Source organism: Gobius niger, assembly GCF_951799975.1.
Source record: "Gobius niger genome assembly, chromosome: 16".
In the NCBI taxonomy this organism is placed as follows: domain Eukaryota; kingdom Metazoa; phylum Chordata; class Actinopteri; order Gobiiformes; family Gobiidae; genus Gobius; species Gobius niger.
The window spans coordinates 26389552-26412784 of record NC_136867.1 but is presented as its reverse complement, the minus strand read 5'-3'; the positions used below and the strand labels follow the sequence as shown (position 1 = coordinate 26412784).

Genomic DNA, 23233 nt, shown 5'->3' with positions numbered 1-23233 from the left:
TTGTGTCCCGGAAACAAAAATCGTCTGAAAAAGTGAGAAATTTTTACCTCGGAGTATTTGAAAACACGCTGCCGTAGCCGATCCCGGTTTTTACTTTATTTATTGATTTCCCGCGGCTGAATTATTGGGTTCACTTTGGTCTGAATGGAGTGCCTCTTTTGTGCTCTGGGGAAATTATTGTTTGGTGCTCTAATTTTTTCAAAAATAAAATTCAAACTGTTTTAAAAGAATATACTATGAACATAACTGCATCTGTGTGTGCTTTTTTTAATGGTTTCAAGTCATTTTAAAGGCCCTGTCACATTTGTTTAGTTTATTTGTGAACTGGGCTGTTGTTTACATTATTGCAGGGGTTTACAAACTTTTTTGGAAGCTTAATGCAGCTCTGTATCTCAGAAAAGAAGGAGTTTTTGAGGCTGTAATTGTGTAGATTGATTACATTCACAGCACAAACTACCGTCTCAGATGATATGGCAAATTCAACAAGAAGCTTAAGGGCCACAAATAAAATGGTCTTAGGGCCGCATTTGGTCCCCGGGCCCCATTTTGTGCACCACTGCATTACTGGGATTAACCCACAGCATTAGGACCACCAGTGTCTGCTGAAATGTATGGGGAAAAGAACCAAAATCTGACAGTTTAAAAAAAAAAACATGGAAAGGTCTCAGTGAGTTTTGGTCAAACCCACAAATGAAAGCTGCTGTGACTTCAACAGAGACTTGTATTTCTTTCTAGTAAAGATATAAAATAAACTTGTTAATTAGATTATTTTGTCATTTTCAATCCAAAAAAAAACAGAGGAAAGTCGGCCATTGTGATTTCTAATTCCACAGGAAGTTCTTTGATCATGTGACTCCAATAGAAATACAGTAGATCACATAATTGAGACAATGACACAATTTCAGAGGTCAAACTGCGAAACAGTGATGCCACAGATTACTTATTCCTGATTACCTTAGTTACTTTACTGATTACTTGATTTGAAAAGTAACTAAGTTAGATTACCAGTTACTTTTTACTTACTTCATCAGCTGCCGTCTCAAAATGTAAAGGACGACCGGTTTTACCAATTCTCGCCTTATTGGCTCATTTTAACATCAACAAAGCTCCATAGATTGAGAAAGTGACATATTTATTTCCATCTCTCTCCTCTATTGTTGTTTACGTTTATGTCAAGGCTGAAAATGTGACTTGTCACATACGTTACGTCACTGCACGAGAAGAAGAAAAATAAGTATATATATTCATCTTGAGGAAAGTGACAGAATAGTAACTCACAGAGACTTGGAAAAGTAACTTTAATCTGATCACTGGTCTGGAAAGTGTATTGCGTTAGATTACTCGTCACTGAAAAAAGTAATCAGATTAGAGTAACCCATTACTGGCATCACTGCAGTCAGACGATACATGGATTTCATGAGTGCCACACTGTGTTTCACATCGGGACGTTAATTGTTGTTACAAATGTTAGTTAAGAGTTTGGACGACAACTAACAATTAAGATTCTCACTCCCTCTGTCACCAAAAAAAAAATCAGGTACAAGGCCTTTACGAATTTAAAGATCACTTAAAAAAAAAAAAACAAGTTAGTCAGTTTATTAAGTTAAAGATAAATATTGTAATTTAATGTTTTTTCTTAAGGTCATGAGTTGCCGCTGATTAGCTTCTATTCACGCTAAGCTTAATTTTGTCATTATGTCCGGTAAATTGAAATCTTTTTGTGTCCCATAAACTTAAACATTTTAAACTTGAAAAACAAATTAAACTTGACTTGGTGTAAAACGAAAAAAAGACTGGTCCATTTGGAGGAAGTGATTCAGTTCTGCATGAGTTGTCTTGCCCAAGGACACAGGGGCATTTCCGCTGTGAACTTTAGAGGACGTCGCTCACGTTCGCGTCTGGACCTGTGCCCAGCGCTGACCTCATGTGGCGACAGGCGGCACTGCAGGAGGAACGTGAGGTCTAAAAATAGGGGTAGCACGTGGAGGGAGAGGGGGAGGAGGGGGGGAGGAGGGTGAACCTGAGAGTAGGTGTGTTTGAGATGCCGTTGCGGCTCGCCTGGATGATCGGCGAGAGTAGCCGGCGCAACGGGGGCGGAGAAAAAAAGTCTGAAGCCAATCCGACCCTCCACATGCAGAGAACAACGAGACTGGCCTCAGATCACGCAGCGTCTCGTTCAGATATCGCGTTCATTTAAAGTTTATCCTAAATAAAAGTCATTCACCTCCTGCTCTGTTTCCTTTACTCCAGAGACATCATTCTTCATCAGAGGAAACTTTCCCATTCGTTTGTTTGTTCAAGTTTGTGAGATAAAACACGTCCTTTTAAATCATTAGTTTGTTCTGAAAAGAATCAAACATGAGCTCTATTTTAGGGGCGATGCATAACTTTAATAGTTTCAGTCATAGTTTATTTGTTCAGATCTAAAGAGGAGAAAGGAGGGGGCGAGGAGCACGTTTCTGATCACACAGACTCGTATCCAATCACCTGAGCGTGAGCCACGGACAGGTGGGAGTTTTCCCATCATGCACGCGGCCGTGGAGCCGCTGCAGTTGCCTCTGGAGAGATGCAGCGGCTGATCAAGTCGGCTGCTCTCGTTGGGGTCTCACGATCTTTCCGTGCCCCACGTGCCCGTGACATCAGAGCCCGTCTGGAGCAAGTCGGACAGAAATCTAACCGGCATGCACCGTGCGTCTGCAGTCGGCTGTCAAAACTGCGTCCGTCTGGCTCATCTCAAACACACCTAGTAGCGTCATACTGTGGGGCTTACTCCAGTTTCCAATTCATGGGTTTCTGTCACGTGACTTTCTCCTGTTTTGAGGATCTTTGGCCAAAATAAGTGGGGCTGTTATTGACTCAATCAGAGGTGGTGGAGTGGCCCAAATATGTACTCAAGTAAGAGTAAAAAAGTACTTGGAGAAAAGTTTTTTTTATATTACTCAACTAAAAGTAAAAAGTATTGCATGAAAAAAACTACTTGCAAGTTACTTCAGAGAGTTACTTGAGCACTTGTACTTGAGTAAATGTAACAGAGTTTTACCCACCTCAAGGGTAAAAAAAAAGCCTGATGGGAAACAAGACTGTGAGTTAAGAAGCTAGAAGGTCCTGGGTTCAAGTCCCACCAGGACGGGGCCTTTCTGTCTGCGTAGGTTTCCCCTACAGTAAAAACATGTACATTAGGCCAGTATGATTGAGAGTGTGAGTGTGGGACAACAGATGCAAATTAACCCAAGGCTACCACCCGACTTGGCGTGTTTAAAGGGACTATACGGAGTTAAAATGATGTGTTTTCGTAACATGTAGAATGAGCTCAGACCTGTTCACCACAACTGCCTCTAAAATCCTGCACTGTCACTCAGAAAGGTGTTAATTCAGTCTGAAGTGCCGTCATGCACAAGCTTAACATAGAAGGTGCAGTTACAAGTATGACCTGAGGTGGCAGTAGTGAGTATAAAATGGCCAACTTGCATCTAGCCCCTTTAACCTCTTAACTCCCGCCTGAACCGAGAGGATCTTTTTCCTCACGTCATCAGATTTTTTTTCCATCATTTTTTTGTTGGGTATTCAACTCATTTTTGTAACTTTCATTTTTTTTTGTCATTTCTTGTCACATTTTTGTCATTTTTCGTCAAAGTTTTGTATTTTTTTGGTCAAATTTTTATCACATTTTTGTCATTTTTTTTGATCACATTTTTGTCATTTTCTTATCACATTTTTGTCATTTTTTTGTCACATTTTGTCACATTTTTGTCATTTTTTCGTCAAAGTTTTGTATTTTTTTTGTCAAATTTTTATCAAATTTTTGTCTTTTTTTGTCACATTTTTGTCATTTTTCCCCCCATTTTTTGTCAATTTCTTGTGACATTTTTGTGACATTTTTGCCACTTTTTCATCAATTTTTCGTCACTTTTTTGTCAATGTTTCCTCAATTTTTTGTCACATTTCCATCATTGTTTTCGTCTCAGTTTTGTTGCTATTTTCACAGCTTTTTTCCAGAAGCTTTTGGACTGGGGTAAAGCCAAACTGGAGAAAATGTGCTCGGTTCAGGTGGGAGGTAAGGGGTTAAATGCATAAGTCCCATGTACTATGTTCATTAGCTTGCACTGTCCCAAACAAATAAATAAAATGACTTTTTTAATACTCAGCAGAAACCCTGCAATGGAGCAAGGATTATGTCGCATAAAATAAAATAAATTAACTTAAACACAATAGGACAAAAACACTTGAAATTAGAAAAATAAATGATTCAAGCTCGTTTAAGTCTAAGATAAGTTTGCATTTTGTTCCAGATTTGTCTAAAAGTTCAGATCAGAACCACTTGGATCGTCTGCTCAAAATGGCCTCCTTCCTCCCACACTTCCCCGTTTCTGCAGCAGACCCCCTTCTGCTGTCCCGTCTTTGTGGGGGGGGGGGGGGGGGGTTCCCGTGCCCCCTCCCAGCCCCGTGCTCCTCGCTGGGGGTTATTTTGAGGTGGCCTTATCGCAGCTGTCCCGGTGGCAGTCCGTCCTCTCATTCACTCACACACCGCTGCGACTACAACGTCCTGGTGAGTTCTTTTTTACTCATTTTACTCAACTTTTCTCAACGGTTTTAGACGCACGCCCTGAAACGCACGTTCAGCTTACTCAAAATGTTACGTTCTAACTTAGAGACGCCACTTTTAATATGGTAGCATAAAGTTGCTCACTGTAGGCCTGACTCTTCATGTTCACGTCATGTTTTAGCTTGAATTTCTACTCTGTTTACACTGGTTTGTTCTCTATCATCATTTAAAAAGTCTGTCCAATGATAATCAGTATTTACTCATTCTAATCAGATCAATTTACTCAAAAATCTTAAGTTCTTACGAAATATTGCTAAATAGTTACTTGGAAAGTGGTCAAACTCACAAGCTACAGCCCCATTATTACCTTCAGTATAAAAGTCTGAAATGAAGAGGCTTTTCTTGACAAATTTAAACGTTTGCGCAGTAGAAACCAGATGCTTATAAATATGTACGGTTTTGGTACAAATTGTGTCTTAAAAATGAAATGAAACATCTAGCAGAGTGGGAGGAATTATTTACCGATTGTACAATAAATTTAAAAAAAATGTTTTATGTCTATTTCCCCAGTTCACCTGTAGTGTAGTTATTATTCATTTCATTTTACTTAAAGACAGGTTTTAATGCTTTTGTAATTGTGACTTATTTTGATGGATCTGTTGTAAGTAATAATCATAGTTTTATTATAAGAAAGTTGGGTAGAAAAGTTATTTAAAAAAAAAAGAAATACTTAAAGGGGCTAGATGCAAGTTAGACATTTTATGCTCACTACTGCCACCTCAGGTCTTACGCGTAACTGCAGCTTCTATATTAAGCTCGTGCATGACGGCAATTCAGACCCGAAGTAACACCCTTTTGAGTGACAGTGCAGGATTTTAGAGGCAGTTGTGGTGAACAGGTCTCACATGGCTGGAACATGTAGGGGGAGGAAAATACTTTTAACATTTTAACATTTTTAAAATCCGTATAGTCCCTTTAACGACATAGATAGTAGGAATGTTCCATAGGTTTCTGACTCACTGATTTCTCATTAGTATAGCACGGTTTAACATTGTTTGCCTCTATCTATGTCACTTCCTGTCAGTGTCCAAAAAGGAAGTGAAACTATAAACATCAACAACTAATGTCAAACTAATGAAAATTGAGTAAATTATTATATTAAGCTTGTGCATGACGGCACTTCAGACCCAAAGTAACAACTTTTTGAGTGACAGTGCAGGATTTTAGAGGCAGTTGTGGTGAACAGGTCTGAGCTCATTCTACACATTAGGACATGGCTGGAACATGTAGGGGGAGGGAAACACTTAGTTTTAGCATTTTTAAAGCAGTACTAAGCAACTTTTACCCCTAGAGGCCATAAGCGCAACTGCAGGTGTCGTAGCAAGTTGTGATTTTTTAACTTATTAATTGTCTTGGAGAGTAAATACTACGCTGACAGAAAAGGCGAAGGGAGAGGGGGATATTAGATATTAAATACTGTTTAAAGTGATGCTAGCCCGCTGTTAGCTTTGCCCATTAGCATGCTAGCTTCTTCTTCGTGATTCTATCAGTGTGTATTGGGGCCTCCGGGTCGGTGGCAGTCAAGTTGCAAGCATGGTTTTCTGGCAGGAGACACTAGGGGGAGATGAAAGACCCTCCAATCATCCCATAAACACTTGTATTACCCCCACAGGGACTACAGAAAGGATTTATTAAGGTAAACACTTAATAACTCCGTCCTTTTAAGTAAACTTTTCCAAGATATGTACTTTACTTGAAAAATCCCTTTGATTTGACTGATTCGGTTCTTGTTTCTAAATCTCGCCTTAAGACACGTGTTTTCTTTTTGCTTTGCTGTTTTCTGTTTACCTTTTGGATGTTCATATCGTATCAACACATTTGCTTTATAAATAAACTGGATTGAATCGAGTCTAAAGTTGCAGATGACCCCGAGTGCCATACTAGGATCACGAGTAGTAGTAAGGAAGTAGTAGTACCATTGTCGCAGTAGAAGCAGCAGCAGCAGCAGCAGTATTACAAGTATACAAAAGGAGAAGTTAAATCCTCCTCACATTGACCTCAGAAAGTCCATTCCTTTGGTCTGGTCTCTCTTGTTTACTCGCCTGAAGCCCCACAGACCTCGACAGTCTCTCGCAGAGCGCCACATGGCACCTGTTCAGCCCCCGGCTATTTTAGGCCCGTCTTAAAACGGACGCCACGTTTATTTATCATCTACAAACTCGCTCAATCTTCCCTTCAATGTCATTTCGTGTTTTTTTTTTTCTTTTTTGCGTCGAAAAACATTCCTTTGATCTAATAATAGGCCCCATTCAGCGTTAGAAAAGAGCGCCTTCAATGTGAGGCTATAAATACATGCAGCTCCTTCTGTTTGGAAACTGAAAAGGTGGTTTTGCTTTTCTCCTGCAAAGTCCTTCAAACTGTAGAAGCATTTGGAACTTTTCTCACAGAATGAAGCTGAAGAAACACGTTCAGTCAGAGTCAAGTCAATTATTATAGACGAGGTGGATTCAGATTTTCTTTGTGTGTTTGTAAGATTTGGAGCGACAGTGGGAGAGCGAGGTCGTCGAGTGTGGTGTGCGAGTGAGTGGGAGGGGCAGATGGAGCAGATTGGCAGCCTCGCTCCCGTCAGTCAACCCCAGGGGCAGCTTTGAGAGTCAAGAAAGCGCCATCTGAAACCATTACAATCAGCAGTCGTCAAAGTAGGGCTGTGCAATTAATCGAAATTCGATTACAATTTCGATTACTACACTAAACGATTACAAAATTAGCATAAACGCAAAAAAAAGCCATTAGAATATATATATATTTTTTGTATTTTACTTGCTTTTCAGGCCGCTGGGATTATTTTCCCTTCTCATTTCACCTGCTATGGCTCATGGTTTGCCTGATATAAAAACAAACAGCGCTGTGTGATGATGTCGTCAGGCCGCGCTGCTCAGTTTGCTTGCGCAGGTGTGAGGGCTGGCCAGCAGGGGGCATGTGTGAAACAGAGACCTCTCCGTAATCGAGGCAAACATGAAATCATTTGTACTTTTATGACTGAAAATATCAGCATAGTTTTTTTGATTAATAAGTAAATAAAATAAAGATCTAATAAAAAGAAATAATCGTTTGAATAATCGTGATTTCAATTATGACTAAAATAATGGTGATTATTATTTTTTCAATAATCGAGCAGCCCTACGTCAAAGTGTACTTTCGTTACTTGAATGAAAGTACAGATACTGCAGGTCAAACATCACTGCCAACATTTTATTCAAGTCAAAGTACTGAGGTGTTCTTAAGTGTTCAGAATGAAAACGTTCCAACTAAATGTTTATCTTTGAGTAGTAACTTCAAAAATACGAAGTCCAAATTCAGCACCGGTACGGCAACACGACAGGGACAAACCTTCTTCTAGTTTTGCGAGGCAGAGGCACTGACTGTACGTCTGCTCAGCGCCCCCTTCTGTCCTGAAGTGCTACATTATGAGGCTTATTTTGGACAAAATATGTGGCCGACTTTACACTTTTTAGTTCAGAGCCTTTTTAGAAACGTATTGAAGTCTAATATACAGGGGAAGCTCATTCTACAGTTATTTATGCTTTAGTAATGTGTTTAAGTTTGGTGTTTACTGGTTCATACTTGGTTTTCACCCAGTTTAGTACAATTTAGGCTTATTGTAGACGCTTTTTAGACTGGGTTTTGTCCTGATTGGATCTTAATCTCGGCCCGGTGGTGCTTGTGCAGGTTCGGTGGGACCTTTCTGTGTTCTCCCCGTGTTTGCCTTGGTTTCCTCCGGGTGTTCCAGTTTCCCCTTTTTTGGAACATCCCTAAAACCGGAGGAAGAAACTGCGTTGAAAGCATTCCCCGTGAAAAAGGATGTTTTGGAAATAAACTTGCATCATATCCAGCCTTTCTCTAATTGATTGATCCCGTCTGTCAATCACGCCCACGGGGAAATCGCAAACGGTCCCAGACGACATATCAGCAAGTAGTTTGGCCGGCCAGACAAGGTTTCCCCTACAACTAAAAACATGTACAATAGGCCAGACTGTAGTGTGTGAGTGTGTGGTTGGTGGTGGTCGGAGGGGCCAATGGCACAGACGAGTAGCCTCAGGGCAGCTGTGCAACAATAGTAGCTTAACACCACTGAGTATGGAGCAAATGAATATTGACTACAGTGTATCGCTTTGAGAAACTTGGTAACACTGGCTTGTAAAGGGCAATACAAGTGTAAGCCATTATAATTATTATATACATTACAATGAGCAAGGTACATTTTACAGTGGCGGGATTCGCTAGTCTGTTTGTTTTGGGTGTTGCAGCCTGAGAAGTTTGGAAATACAGTATCTGTCCCAGCCATGGGCTCTCATCTCATCTTCATCAGACCTGGATTATGCCAAAGTCTTACCTAAAAGCTGCCAATGTCTGAAGAGAAATATCCATGCATATTGGTACAAATGCAGTTAAAGGGGGGGTATTATGCAAAATCGACTCTTTCAAGTTTGACATCATGTTATTATGTCATTCCCTCATTAAAAACATGCCTGAAGTGTTGCCTTGGCACATTCACGGATTTTTGAGTAATCTGTAAAAACTCTGATGGCGGCCATTTTAGGGATAGGTTTGCCTGAGTCCTCCTAGGAACGCCCCCACCTCCTGGAGACGCCTCCGAGCTTTCGTCCCCAGCCGAGTAACCAACCACTGCTCCTCAGCAGAACCCCCTCCCCACTGATGCCACAGACAGCGTGTGGAGGGGGCGTGTCGGAAAGGCTCAGAGGTTCTTAAAGAGACAGACGCCTATTTCAAGACATTCACTACAGCCATTTTAAGAGAGCAATTTTATACAAGGCAGTTATTCTAATTTACTGCATTTACAGACCAACAGAAGGTTTCGTCATCATTGTAGTGTGATATAGATTGGTGCTATGGGATTGAAAAAAGCATAATACCCCCTCTTTAAGACTGAATACTGCTGAATGCCATCTAGGCAACTGTCTGTCTGCATATAGGACAAAATCACATCAAATTAGACTTTATGGATCTCACAGCATTCAGTGTTAAGTATTACAAAAAAGCATTTAAACAGAAGTAATTTTACTTGAGAAATAAGTAGCAAACTGTCATTAGTAGAAAAGGCTTCTCATTCAAACAAACCTATTCTTGGATAAACAGAAACTTACAATTTTCAAAAGATTGCAATAAGTTTCTGTTGTGGTCTGCAGTAGCTGTGGTCGCAGAAGTAGCCGTTATATTATTGCAGTTTTGTGAATTATCTAACCCTGTGTTTCCTCCAGAGTCTGATGATGGAGTCGTGTCCGGAGGTTAGCCCCGCCCCTCTGTCCCAGGACCTCACGGACGACCTGGCCCAGCAGCTGGAGGACATCATCAACACCTACCAGCAGGAGAGCCCCGACGCGGACCCCCCCAGCCCCGTGACCGCGCCCCCGCCCGAACAGGACGACCCGGAGGAGATCCCCCACGCCGGCCGGAAGGACCAGAAACAGAAAACAGAGAAGAAGATGCTCAAGAACCTGGGTACGAGTGGATTCATGATGACATCACTGAGACATATATGCTCTTAGGTCAGACCGCTGTTGTTTCCTTGAGCAACACATCAGCAGTCATTTAGTTTCCTTTTTTTCCACATTTTCCCCAAACTTATTGAATTTCTATAATTGTTTTGGTTTATTTCAAACACTACATACAGTTTCATAAATGACCAGGTACACGAGTATCCAACTCTGTATTCTCGAAAAGGAGCGGGAAGAAGGAAAAAAAAACATAATCTCCAATCTCTATATCCATGGGCGTCGGACTGGGGGGGGTAAAGGTACCTACCCAGGGCCCAGTGCAGGGTGGGGGCCCTCAAAAGTGCTGCAAAAAGCGTTCTGTATTGTACTTTCTAAATGTCCTCATAATTGATACTATAAGTATCAAACACAACCGGGCTGAAATACAGTGGTTGCTAGACAGAATTTTTTCACAAACAATAATGATGGATGAATCTCAGGGCCCTGACACCCCTTTAAAAATAACAAACAAACAAACAAACAAACAAACAAAACAAGAACTAACTATCCATGTGTTTGTATAGGAAGCATTATAGGTTGACCTATATATATAATTAAGTTATAATAGAAAATAAATGAACTGCACTGTTAACCTCTTAACTCCCGCCTGAACTGAGAGGCTCTTTTTCCTCACGTCATCAGATTTTTTTTGTGTAATTTTTTTGTAATTTTTTCTTCAATTTTTTTTATTACATTTTTGTCACATTTTGTCACATTTTTGTCATTTTTTCAACCTTTTTTTTTTATCAATTGTTTGTCTTTTTTTGTCATATTTTTATCACTTTTTTTTGTCACATTCTTGTCACATTTTTTGTTATTTTTTGTCACATTTTGTCATTTTTTGTCACATTTTTGTCATTTTTTCATAAATTTTTAATCAATTTTTTGTCTTTTTTTGTGATTTTTGGTCAAATTTTTGTCATTTTTTTGTCAAACTTTTATCACATTTTTGTAATTTTTTTTGTCACATTTTTGTCATTTTTTCTTCAATTTTTTGTCAATTTCTTGTGACATTTTTGCCACTTTTTTCTGAATTTTTCGTCACTTTTTTGTCAATGTTTTCTCACTTTTTTGTCACATTTCCAACATTGTTTTCGTCTCAGTTTTGTTGCTATTTTCACAGCTTTTTTCCAGAAGCTTTTGGATGGGGTAAAGCCAAACTGGAGAAAATGTGCTCGGTTCAGGTGTGATTTAAGGGGTTAAATTGTCACTGTTATGTGGTTAAAGAACATAAAACATGAGCGGGGTCCACCAAGATAGTTTGTGCCCAGGGCCCAGAATTTGGTGCTGCGCCCCTGCCTATATCAACGCTTCCATGTACAATGTGGTCGCTTCCATTACATCTTCCATCGCTTGTTATTCATCACATGTTTTTTTGTCACAGTGAAATCGAACTTTAAAATACAGACTTTCTGAAGCTACTACATTTTCACAACCTTTGCTCCCATCTTTCAGCGTCTGACAATCATTCTGTCCATTTTATTAACCTTTATAAAAATGATTGCCGTCCCTAAACTTCAGCGCAGGTTTTAAAATGGTATTTAAGAATGATTTGTTTCACATTGACATTGCTGTTGGCGCGTGGCGGTCAGAGCTAAATCCCGCTGTTATTTATGAGCGGCTCGTTTCATACTCCTCATAGTTTCTCCTCCCGACAGGTTGAAGATGTTGAGGTTTTGTGTTTGAAACGGCTCGACTGGACATTGAAGCAGAATATTTAGTGTGTTTTACGGCTGCAGGGAAAGAGGCCATGCAGCTGATGCAGAGTCTGAACAAACTGGAGACTCCGGAGAAGAAGCTGGAGGCGGTGATCAAGAAGCACGCGGAACTGGTGAGACACAAATACATCTCAGAGTGAACGTTATGTTAATCCAGGGCTGGACTGGCAGAAAAAAAAATCGGTGTGGGACTTTAGGGTCAAGACCGGCCCTCTAAAAACAAATCAGTCATCAGTAAACTGTGCGCACTGAGACGAAGGGCAAGAGGCGCCTGACAACTCCCAGCATGCACTTCTTTGCATACGTTTGTCTAAAATGTATAAAAATAGAGGTCTTAGGAGGGTGTTACAATAAACTATTTCCTCTTATATTGGCAAATATGATGTGAGGGGCATGAGTGTTATGTCTGAGAGGCCCATGGCTCATTATACGAGATTATCTGGGAACCATAACTCAAGAAAGCGCCACCAGAAGGGTATGAAAGGCGTCACATCCCTCTAGTACAGGGGTTCCCAAAGTGGGCCGGAACAATTATGTTGTCCCACCAGAGGGTGACCTACTTTTGCGCCGCATCTGGATAATACGAACTCCTTCCTCTTTATTCTCAATGGTAAATATGGATGCAGTACACTTTTTGGCCACCAGCGTCAAATTGGGGGCGCTGTTTCACTCCTTTCGCAAACACTATTGTGGTGTCTTGGTAATTATCAGAGCATTGTAGCACATCAACGTTCACATTTTTCCAACTTTTATTGCAAAGGCCATTGACATCAACAAAGGTTCATGTTAAAAATTGACTTATAAAAGAATTTATGCTGAACTGACACTTTCAAAATGATCTAATGTCGCATTTTCTTTAGGTAACAAATGAATGAGGTAAAGTCACTGTAGGTGCTGTAGATACAGGTGGTGTTGTTTACATTTTGCACTACATTGCTACAATAGTTGATTTTGCTCTACTAAAACTTGGGTTTTGCCATAGTTAGCATTTGTTTTAATGATATTTGCATAGATAGAATCAAATGCAAATGTAAATCAAAAGATAAAATGGAGTCACTATTATTAAATACAGTTATATGTGTTTCACGCTGGACATCGCCGTGTTTGGCCCGCGACCCACAGACACTTTTTCTTTTTGGCCCTCGGAGACAAAAAGTTTAGTAGATTAATTGTGTAATTGCATCTATATGATAAGGATGCCACTAGTTCTTGGAGCTCTATTGGCTAGTCCAGCCCTGTATTAATCCAATCATAATGTTATTCCCTCATGAATCACAGACACCTGCTGGTCCCAGAGTCAGGACTAAACGTGGCGTTTCAGTTGTACGGAGCTAAATTCTGGAACAGTCTTCCAGAACATGTGGGACGGAACTCGGCTCTGATGATGTTCAAATGTTAAGCTGTGGATGTGTTTCAGCTGGAGGAGCACCGCAGCGACCAGAAGCAGCTGAAGCTCCTGCAGAAGAAGCTGCTGCAGGTGATGAAGGAGAAGGAGACGCTTCAGGGCGAGCACAGCCGCGCCGTGTTAGCCCGGAGCAAACTGGAGGGGCTGTGCCGGGAGCTGCAGAGGCACAACAAGACGCTAAAGGTGCCTCCACTGAGCCTGAGCAGGAACGTCTCCTTTTGTACTGAGGGTAAAACCGTGTTCCCGTGTGCAGGAGGAGACGTTGCAGCGCTGCAGGGAGGACGACCTGAAGCGGAAGGAGATCACCAGTCACTTCCAGGGGACGCTCGGGGAGATCCAGGCGCAGATCGAGGAGCACAGCAGCAGAAACACCCGGCTCTGTCAGGAGAACAGCTCCCTGGCCGAGAAACTCAAGGGGATCATCTCGCAGTACGACGCCAGAGAGGCCGTAAGAGACGCAGACTCGTGTGCACAGATAGAACAAGGCAGCAGAGATTTCACGCCACTTTTTTCCCTGAACATCTTAGTTTTAATCAAGCAAAAATACACTAAACTCACCCTTTGTGATGTTCATTTTATGACGTTTTGTCGACTTGCATTTCGTAATTGATTGTAAATCGTATCCATTCATAAAAACTGACATGTTTGTTATCCACGTGACACACAGAATCCCCCTGAAAAGACTCTGTAATCCAAATATGGTAATTTCCTTTGTGGTAGACGCCAGCCAGGAAAGTTGAAGACATCAATGCTCAAGCACATATGATACAAGACTTAAAGTGATTGTCTGTAACTTTGCAAAGTGAGGAGAGATGGAGTGAAATTTGAAAGTTAACAATCAAATTCCTCCCCGTTTTAACCACAAAGCCCTTCTTAGTTTGCAAAATGAGGAGAGCAGGAACATAATTTTCAAAAGTTAACAATCAAGCTCCTCCCCCTCCCTCCTGATTGGACCTGACAGGCCGGTTCACAGGAAAAGCTCGTCTCATTGGTCGACGTGGGAGGATGCTAGACTCTGATTAGTTGCTGAGATCCAGGAAGGATCTTTACCAAAAAATTATATTTCGATTATTACTTAACCCCGTAACTCCCACCTGAACGGATCCCATTTTCTCCAGTTTGGCTTTACCCTAATCAAAAAGCTTCTTGGGGAAAGAAGCACCAAAACAGCCACAAAAAATGAGAAGAAAACAAGGATGTAAATGCAACAAAAATGTGACAAAAATTTTAAAAAAAAATGTGACAAAAATTCAACAAAAATGTGACAAAAATTCAATAAAAATGTGACAAAAATTCAACAAAAATGTGACAAAAATTCAATAAAAATGTGACAAAAATTCAATAAAAATGTGACAAAAATTCAATAAAAATGTGACAAAAATTCAATAAAAATGTGACAAAAATTCAACAAAAATGTGACAAAAATTCAATAAAAATGTGACAAAAATTCAACATAAAAGTGACAAAAATTCAACAAAAATGTGACAAAAATTCAATAAAAATGTGACAAAAATTCTACATAAAAGTGACAAAAACTCAACAAAAAAGTGACAAAACAACAAAAAGATGTGACAAAAACTAAAAAAAAAAAACATAAAGGTGACACAACACAGCAACAACGCAAGGAAAAAGATCAGTTTTGTGGGTCTTAGCTTTCAAATGAGGTGTTACACAGGCCTATAGCCAAAGAGGACAGTTCATTCGGTTTAGGCGGGTGGTAAGAGGTTAATTTACAGCAAAATGCAAGACATGGTGGTTGATTTTGCACCTTTTTAATAAAACATTTAGACTTCCAGACTGTCACTTTAAGGGCTTGTAACATACCGTATATGCAATACATGAATGCAATGAAAACATAAAATGACACAGTATATGTTGTATGTGATCTACAGAAAAGCATCAGATGTATAACTTTAAAGGATCATTCTCCCTGTTCACCTGCAGCGCCTCAGATCGACCTGAAATGGAGTCTGTTTTGTCTGTCCTGGTCCAAACACATTGGTCTTTTATGGCCAGGTTTTACTGTAGGTTTAACGGTGCCAGAGCTCTTTGTGTAAGAAATAAAGCAGGTTTGAAGAGGGAAGAAAGTCTCATAAAAGTAACGAAAATGTTTTTCAGAATCTGGAGAAAGTGTTTAAACACAGAGACCTGAAGGAGAAGCTGCTGGAAACCAAACTGAGCCAGGCCAACCTGCTGCTCCAGGAGGCGCAGGACAAGCACAAGCTGGAGAGGGAGCTGGTGAGTACTACTACTACTACTACTACTACTACTACTACTACTACTACTACTACTACTACTACCTCCTCTACATTTACTACTACAACACTACTACACTACAACCTGCTGCTACAGGAGGCGCAGGACAAGCACAAGCTGGAGAGGGAGCTGGTGAGTACTACTACTACTACTACTACTACTACTACTACTACTACTACTACTACTACTACTACTACTACTACTACTACTACTACTACTACTACTACTACTACTACTACTACTACTACTACTACCTCCTCTACATTTACTACTACTACACTACTACACTACAACCTGCTGCTACAGGAGGCGCAGGACAAGCACAAGCTGGAGAGGGAGCTGGTGAGTACTACTACTACTACTACTACTACTACTACTACTACTACTACCTCCTCTACATTTACTACTACAACACTACTACACTACAACCTGCTGCTACAGGAGGCGCAGGACAAGCACAAGCTAGAGAGGGAGCTGGTGAGTACTACTACTACTACTACTACTACTACTACTACTACTACTACTACTACTACTACTACTACTACTACTACTACTACTACTACTACTACTACTACTACCTCCTCTACATTTACTACTACTACACTACTACACTACAACCTGCTGCTACAGGAGGCGCAGGACAAGCACAAGCTGGAGAGGGAGCTGGTGACTACTACTACTACTACTACTACTACTACTACTACTACTACTACTACTACTACTACTACTACTACTACTACTACTACTACTACTACTACTACTACCTCCTCTACATTTACTACTACTACACTACTACACTGCTGCTACAGGAGGCACAGGACAAGCACAAGCTGGAGAGGGAGCTGGTGACTACTACTACTACTACTACTACTACTACTACTACTACTACTACTACTACTACTACTACTACTACTACCTCCTCTACATTTACTACTACTACACTACTACTACACTACACCACTACTACAACCTGCTGCTACAAGAGGCTCAGGAAAAGCTGGAGAGGGAGCTGGTAAGTAATACTACTACTTCTACTACTACTATTACAACTGCAGCTGCTTCTACTACTACTACTACTGCTGCTAATACTGCTGCTTCTACTACTACTACTACTACTGCTGCTAATACTGCTGCTGCTACTACTACTACACTACAACACTACTACACTGCTGCTACAGGAGGCACAGGACAAGCACAAGCTGGAGAGGGAGCTGGTGAGTACTACTACTACTACTACTACTACTACTACTACTACTACTACTACTACTACTACTACTACTACTACTACTACTACTACTACTACTACTACTACTACTACTACCTCCTCTACATTTACTACTACTACACTACTACTACACTACACCACTACTACAACCTACTGCTACAGGAGGCGCAGGACAAGCACAAGCTGGAGAAGGAGCTGGTGAGTAATACTACTACTAGTACTACAACTGCAGCTGCCACTACATTTACTACTACTACTACTACAGGCGGCACGGTAGCACAGAAGTTAGTGCTAGTGCTTCACAGCTCGAAGGTCCCGGGTTCGATTCCCACCTGGACGTTGCCTTTCTGAGTGGAGTTTGCATGTTCTCCCCGTGTCTGCGTAGGTTTCCTCCAGGTTCCCCTACCACTAAAAACATGTACAATAGGCCTGGATGAATGAGAGTGTATTCGAGACTGCACCTGGGCGACGACGGATGGAAATTACCCCAAAGTTACAATCCGATGTGGCTTGTTTACATGCATGAGACCCATGTATGTTCATTAACATGCACTACCCCGACCAAATAAACCAATAAATATTACTACTATGGCATTACTACCACCACTACATTTACTACTACTACTAACACTACATTTACTACTACTACTAACACTACATTTACTACTACTAACACTACATTTACTACTACTAACACTACATTTACTACTACTACTAACACTACATTTACTACTACTAACACTACATTTACTACTACTAACACTACATTTACTACTACTACTAACACTACATTTACTACTACTACTAACACTACATTTACTACTACTAACACTACATTTACTACTACTACTAACACTACATTTACTACTACTAACACTACATTTACTACTACTAACAACACTACATTTACTACTACTACTAACACTACATTTACTACTACTAACACTACATTTACTACTACTACTAACACTACATTTACTACTACTAACACTACATTTACTACTACTAACACTACATTTACTACTACTACTAACACTACATTTACTACTACTACTAACACTACATTTACTACTACTAACACTACATTTACTACTACTACTAACACTACATTTACTACTACTACTAACACTACATTTACTACTACTAACACTACATTTACTACTACTAACACTACATTTACTACTACTACTAACACTACATTTACTACTACTACTAACACTACATTTACTACTACTAACACTACATTTACTACTACTAACACTACATTTACTACTACTAACACTACATTTACTACTACTACTAACACTACATTTACTACTACTAACACTACATTTACTACTACTACTAACACTACATTTACTACTACTAACACTACATTTACTACTACTAACACTACATTTACTACTACTACTAACACTACATTTACTACTACTAACACTACATTTACTACTACTAACACTACATTTACTACTACTAACACTACATTTACTACTACTAACACTACATTTACTACTACTACCACTAGGACAAATGGACTTTTTACTTTGTCGCCTCTGTTTAAAGTATAAAGTATTATATTGCTGTGTGTGTGAGGCTCACTCTCTGTCTGTGCTCGAGTGCAGCTGCTGAAACAGACGGCCGAGTGTAAGCTGCAGATGAAGGCCCTGAGGGAGCAGGAGGGGGACATGAGGACACAGGTACAGCGAGGCATCATGGGAAGACACACAATGCTGTACACGGGCTGTTGTTCTTGACATGTTTCTCCACGTCGTCTGCAGCTGGACATGTACTCCAGGAAGTTCGACGAGTTCCAGGGAACGGTTTCCAAGAGCAACAGCGTCTACAGCGGATTCAAACAGGACATGGACAAAGTACGGAGGCTTTTCTATGAGTTTCAGCCACAAACTGCAGAGGAAAGGGGAGAGAGGGGGGACAGAGGGGAGAAAGAGAGGGGGAGAGAGAGAGAGTGAGAGAGAGGGGAAGGGAGAGAGTGGGGAGAGAAAAGAAAGAGATAAAGAGAGAGAGAGAGGGGGGGGAAGGAGAGGGGAGAAAGGGGAAGGGAGAGAGAGGGGAGAGTAGAGAAAGAGGTGGGGAGTGAGAGAGTGGGGAGAGAAAGAGGGGGAGAGGAGAGAAGAGGGTGGAGAGAAAGAGAGAGAGTGGAGAGCAAAAGAGAGGGGGGGAGAGATGGGGAGAGAGATAGTGGGGAGAGAGAGGGGGAGAGGAGGAAGGGGAGGGGGAGATAGTAGGAAAGGGGGAGAGAGAGAGGGGAGAGTAGAGAAAGAGATGGGGAGTGAGAGAGTGGAGAGAGAAAGAGGGGGAGAGGAGAGAAAATGGGGAGAGGGAGAGGAGAAAAGGGAGAGCGAGGAAAGAGAGAGAGAGAGAGAGAGAGAGAGAGAGAGAGATGGGTAGAGGAGAAAAGGGGGTATGTGAGAAAAGGGAGGGAGAGGAAAAAAAGAGATGGGGAGAGAGAAAGAAGGGGAGACTAGAGTAAATGGGGAGAGAGAGAGGGGGAGAGGAGACAAGGGAGAGCGAGGAAAGAGAGATGGGGAGAGAGAGAGAGGGGTAGAGGAGAAAAGGGGGTGTGTGAGAAAAGGGAGGGAGAGGAAAAAAAGAGATGGTGAGAGAAAGAGGGAGGGAGGAGGAAGGGGAGGCAGAGGAGAGAGAGAGAGAAAGACAGGAGAGAGAGGAGGGTGAAAGAAGGGAGAGAAAGAGCCGGAGAGGAGATAAGGGGGGCCTGTGAGGAAAGGGAGGGAGAGGAAAGAAAGAAATGGGGAGAGAGAAAAAGAAAAGGAGGCACGAAAGGGAGAGGAAAGAAAGAGATGGGGAGAGAGAGGTGAGATGGGGAGGAGAGAAAGAGAGGCAAAAAGGAGAAAAGGGGTGCGTGAAAAAAGGGAGGGAGAAGAAAAAAAGAAAGAAAGAAAGAAAGAAAGAAAGAAAGAAAGAAAGAAAGAAAGAAAGAAAGAAAGAAAGAAAGAAAGAAAGAAAGAAAGAAAGAAAGAAAGAAAGAAAGAAAGAAAGAAAGAGATGGGGAGTGAGAAAGTGGGGAGAGGAGGAAGGGGGAGTGTGAGAAAGGGGAGGGAGGGAGGAAGAGTAGAGAAAGAGAGGGGGAGAGAAGAAAGGGAGGTGTGAAAGGGAGAGGAAAGAAAAAGATGGGGAGAGAGAGGTGAGATGGGGGAGAGAGAAAGAGAGGCAAAAAGGAGAAAAGGGGTGCGTGAAAAAAGGGAGGGAGAAGAAAGAAAGAGATGGGGAGAGAGAGAGTGGAGAGAGAAAGAGAGGGAGACTAGAGAAAATGGGAAGAGAGAGAGGGGGAGAGGAGAAAAGGGGGTGTGTGAGAAAAGGGAGGGAGAGGAAAAAAAGAGATGGGGAGGGAAAGAGGGACAGAGGACGAAGGGAAGGCAGAGGAGAGAGAGAGAGAAAGACAGGAGAGAGAGGAGGGTGAAAGAAGGGAGAGAAAGAGCCGGAGAGGAAAAAAGGGAGCATGTGAGAAAAGGGAGAGAGAGGAAAGAAAGAGATGGGGAGAAAGAAAGTGGGGAGAGAAAGAGAGGGAGAGGAGGAAGGGGGAGCGTGAGAAAAGGGAGAGAGAGGAAAGAAAGAGATGGGGAGAAAGAAAGTGGGGAGAGAGGAGGAGAGAGAAAGAGAAGGGAGAGGAGAAAAGGGGGTGCGTGAGAAAAGGGAGGGAGAGGAAAGAAAGAGAGGGGGAGAGATAGAAGGGAGAGAGAAAAAGAGGGGAGAGGTGAAGAGGGGCACATGAGAAAAGGTAGGGAGAGGAAAGAGATGGGGAGAGAAAGAGGGGGGAGAGGAGGAAGGGGGAGTGTGAGAAAAGGGAGGGAGGGAGGGAGAGTAGAGAAAGAGATGGGGAGAGTGAGAAAGGGGAGGCAGAGAGAGAAAGACAGGGGGAGAGAGAGGAGGGTGAAAGAAGGGAGAGAAAGAGGGGAAGGGGAAGAATATGAGGAGAAAGAAGGGGAGACAACAGGGAGGGAGAGAAGCATTATTTAAAGGACTTTTGTAAACCTTTGCCCGGCTTTCATGTGTGTTGTTTATGTGATTTTTGTTTTGTGTTTTGCAGATGTCAAAGAAGATGAAGAAGCTGGAGAAGGAGTGTCAGTCCTGGAAAACGCGCTTCGACAACTGCAACAAGAACCTCCTCGAGATGGTCTCGGATGTGAGTCTTCGCTAAATGTTTTTGTACTTTTGAACAGATGAACTGAGACTCGGGTATAGGCAGAGTCGTTTGGGAGAATGTAACCATGCCAACCAGCCTCTTTGGTCTTCCAGAGGACTCTAAAGGACAAGGAGCTGGAGCTGATCGTCCTGAAAAACCAGAAGCTGGAGAACCTGTGCCGCGCTCTGCAGCAGGAGAGGAAAGGCCAGAAGGAGAACGCCCCGAAGGAACCGGACCAGCCGGAGCTAAACTCCTCCGAACCTCAGCCGGGAGAGGAGCAGGGCGCGGGGGGAGAGCAGCCCGCAGACTCCGCCCCCGCTGTCCCGGAACCTCCGCCCCCCCCTGCAGCCGCCCCCGAGACGCCCCAAAAGGAATCCCCCCTCAGCCAGGAGATCACCCGGCTCAAGGCGCAGCAGGCACGGCTGCAGGAGATCGCCAGCGCCTTCACCATCTCCCACATGCTACCGGAGGAGGAGCAGGAGGAGGGGGAGGAGGGGGAGGGGGCCCAGGCAGGAGCGACACCCCAGGACCAGGCCTGTCCCGGGGCAGAGGGAGACGCCCCAGTCCAGGAGGTGCAGGTGGATGAGGCGGAGCAGAGGAGCAGAGATCTGGAGATGGAGTCTGTGGATTAATGTGAATTATTTAACCTGATTTGTATAAAATTTGGTGATATCAAAAAAATAAAAAAATGTTTACAAAAATAACACGATCCATTTATGAAAATAAGTGATGAAAACTTTGGTGGGGATCAGTTTTATCTCAATATTTAAACAATAACAGATTTATACAGAATTATTCTGCTATTTTACAAAAAGAGTGGCATTTCTCTCCACTCTCTCGCTAGACGATGGTGATTCTCATCTTTTTGTACCGCGGACCCCTTGGACCTTTCATTTGTCCTCCAAGCACCTCTCCAGAGTCAAATATGTGGAAAGTGATCAATTAAATCGATTTGTTATTCACACAAATGCAACATTTTGTGTCCAAATAAAGCTAAAATACTCAAAGTCATTCTTATATTACTGCCAGTTTCTGTGAGGCATTAAAAGTGAAAAATGAAAGCCATTAAAGTAAATAAAAAGGTAATTAAAAACTGTAATTATATCATTTTTCAACTTCACGTATTATTCAGTAGAGTACTATGTTCCAAATATATGTTAAAGGTGAACTATGCAACTTTTTATGTTGGAAAAAGTCCATATTAGTGCGTATTTGACCTTTCAGTGACCCCGCGGCTGTGCGGGTGGTTAGCTTAGCATCTTTACATAAATGGTCTCCTCTGATTTTTATTATTGACCTTTATTTAACCAGGATCGTCCCACTGAGATGAAGAATCTCTTTTCAGGGGAGTCCTGCCCCCAGAGGAGAATCTATTGTACATGTTTTAGTGGTGGGGGAAACCGGAGTACCCAGAGGAAACCTACGCAGACACGGGGAGAACATGCAAACACAGAAAGGCCCCGTCCAGGTGGGAATCAAACCCGGGACTAACCACTGCACCACCGTGCCGCTTCATGATGCGTCAGGATCTGATTATTTCCGTCTTTTTAGGGTTTCTGGTAGGCTTTCGGAGCGTCTTAAAGGTGCTATGCTAACCACACGAGCGTCCGCGGGGTCACTGAAAGGTCAACTTTTGTTTTCACATAAAAAGTTGCATAGTGCATCTTTAAACTCTAACCCGAACTTCCCCTCCTGAACCGAGCGCATATTCTCCAGTTCAGCTTTACCCAAATCTTGAAGCTTGTGGACTGGAGAGCAACAACAGTGTACGCCTCATTTGAAAGCTAAGACCTACAAAAGTGATCGTAACTTTTATATTGCCTTTTTTGGTCATGTTTTTGTAGTTTTTTGTTGCTTTTTCATCCTCGTTTTCACCGCTCTTTTGATGCATTTTCCCTTTAAGCTGTTAGATTTGGGTAAAGCCAAACTGTAAAAACTGTGCTCGTATCAGGTTACAGGTTAAAGGGACTCTACGGAATTCAGAAATGTTAAAATTATGTATTTTCCTCCCTCTACAAGTTACTTCGGGTCTGAAGTGCCGTCATGCACAAGCTTAATATAGAAGGTGCAGTTACACGGATGACCTGAGGTGGCAGTAGTGAGTATGAAATGGCCAACTTGCATCTAGTCTCATTAAAGGCCTTTTACCTGACTTTTTGAGTGAGGAAACCACTAAATTAAAATGTTGGTTGAGGCACAAACTCATCCCCAATCTTCCTAACACATTTTTAGCATCTCAGTTTTTCTCAGGGACTTCACTTACTCAAAAATGCGAGAAAACTGTCCTGCAAGTTCATAACATAAATGTTTTATAATTTCATCTACAGTGTTTTCCCCACAAATGTCTGAATTTACAATATACTAAAGGA

The 23233-nt window shown here is 41.9% G+C and overlaps 1 protein-coding gene across 1 annotated transcript; it reads left to right on the top strand.

Annotated features, from left to right (window-relative positions):
* Nucleotides 1-4326: 4326 nt before the first annotated feature.
* Nucleotides 4327-21496, top strand: txlnbb (taxilin beta b; the record flags this gene model as incomplete). The annotated part of the gene is made up of 10 exons (XM_079573486.1): nt 4327-4546; nt 9823-10063; nt 11838-11929; nt 13234-13404; nt 13475-13669; nt 15340-15459; nt 18325-18399; nt 18481-18573; nt 20769-20864; nt 20978-21496. The coding sequence occupies exons 1-10, from the start codon at nt 4337-4339 to the stop codon at nt 21494-21496; spliced, it is 1812 nt and encodes a 603-aa protein (XP_079429612.1). The 5' UTR covers nt 4327-4336.
* Nucleotides 21497-23233: the final 1737 nt, after the last annotated feature.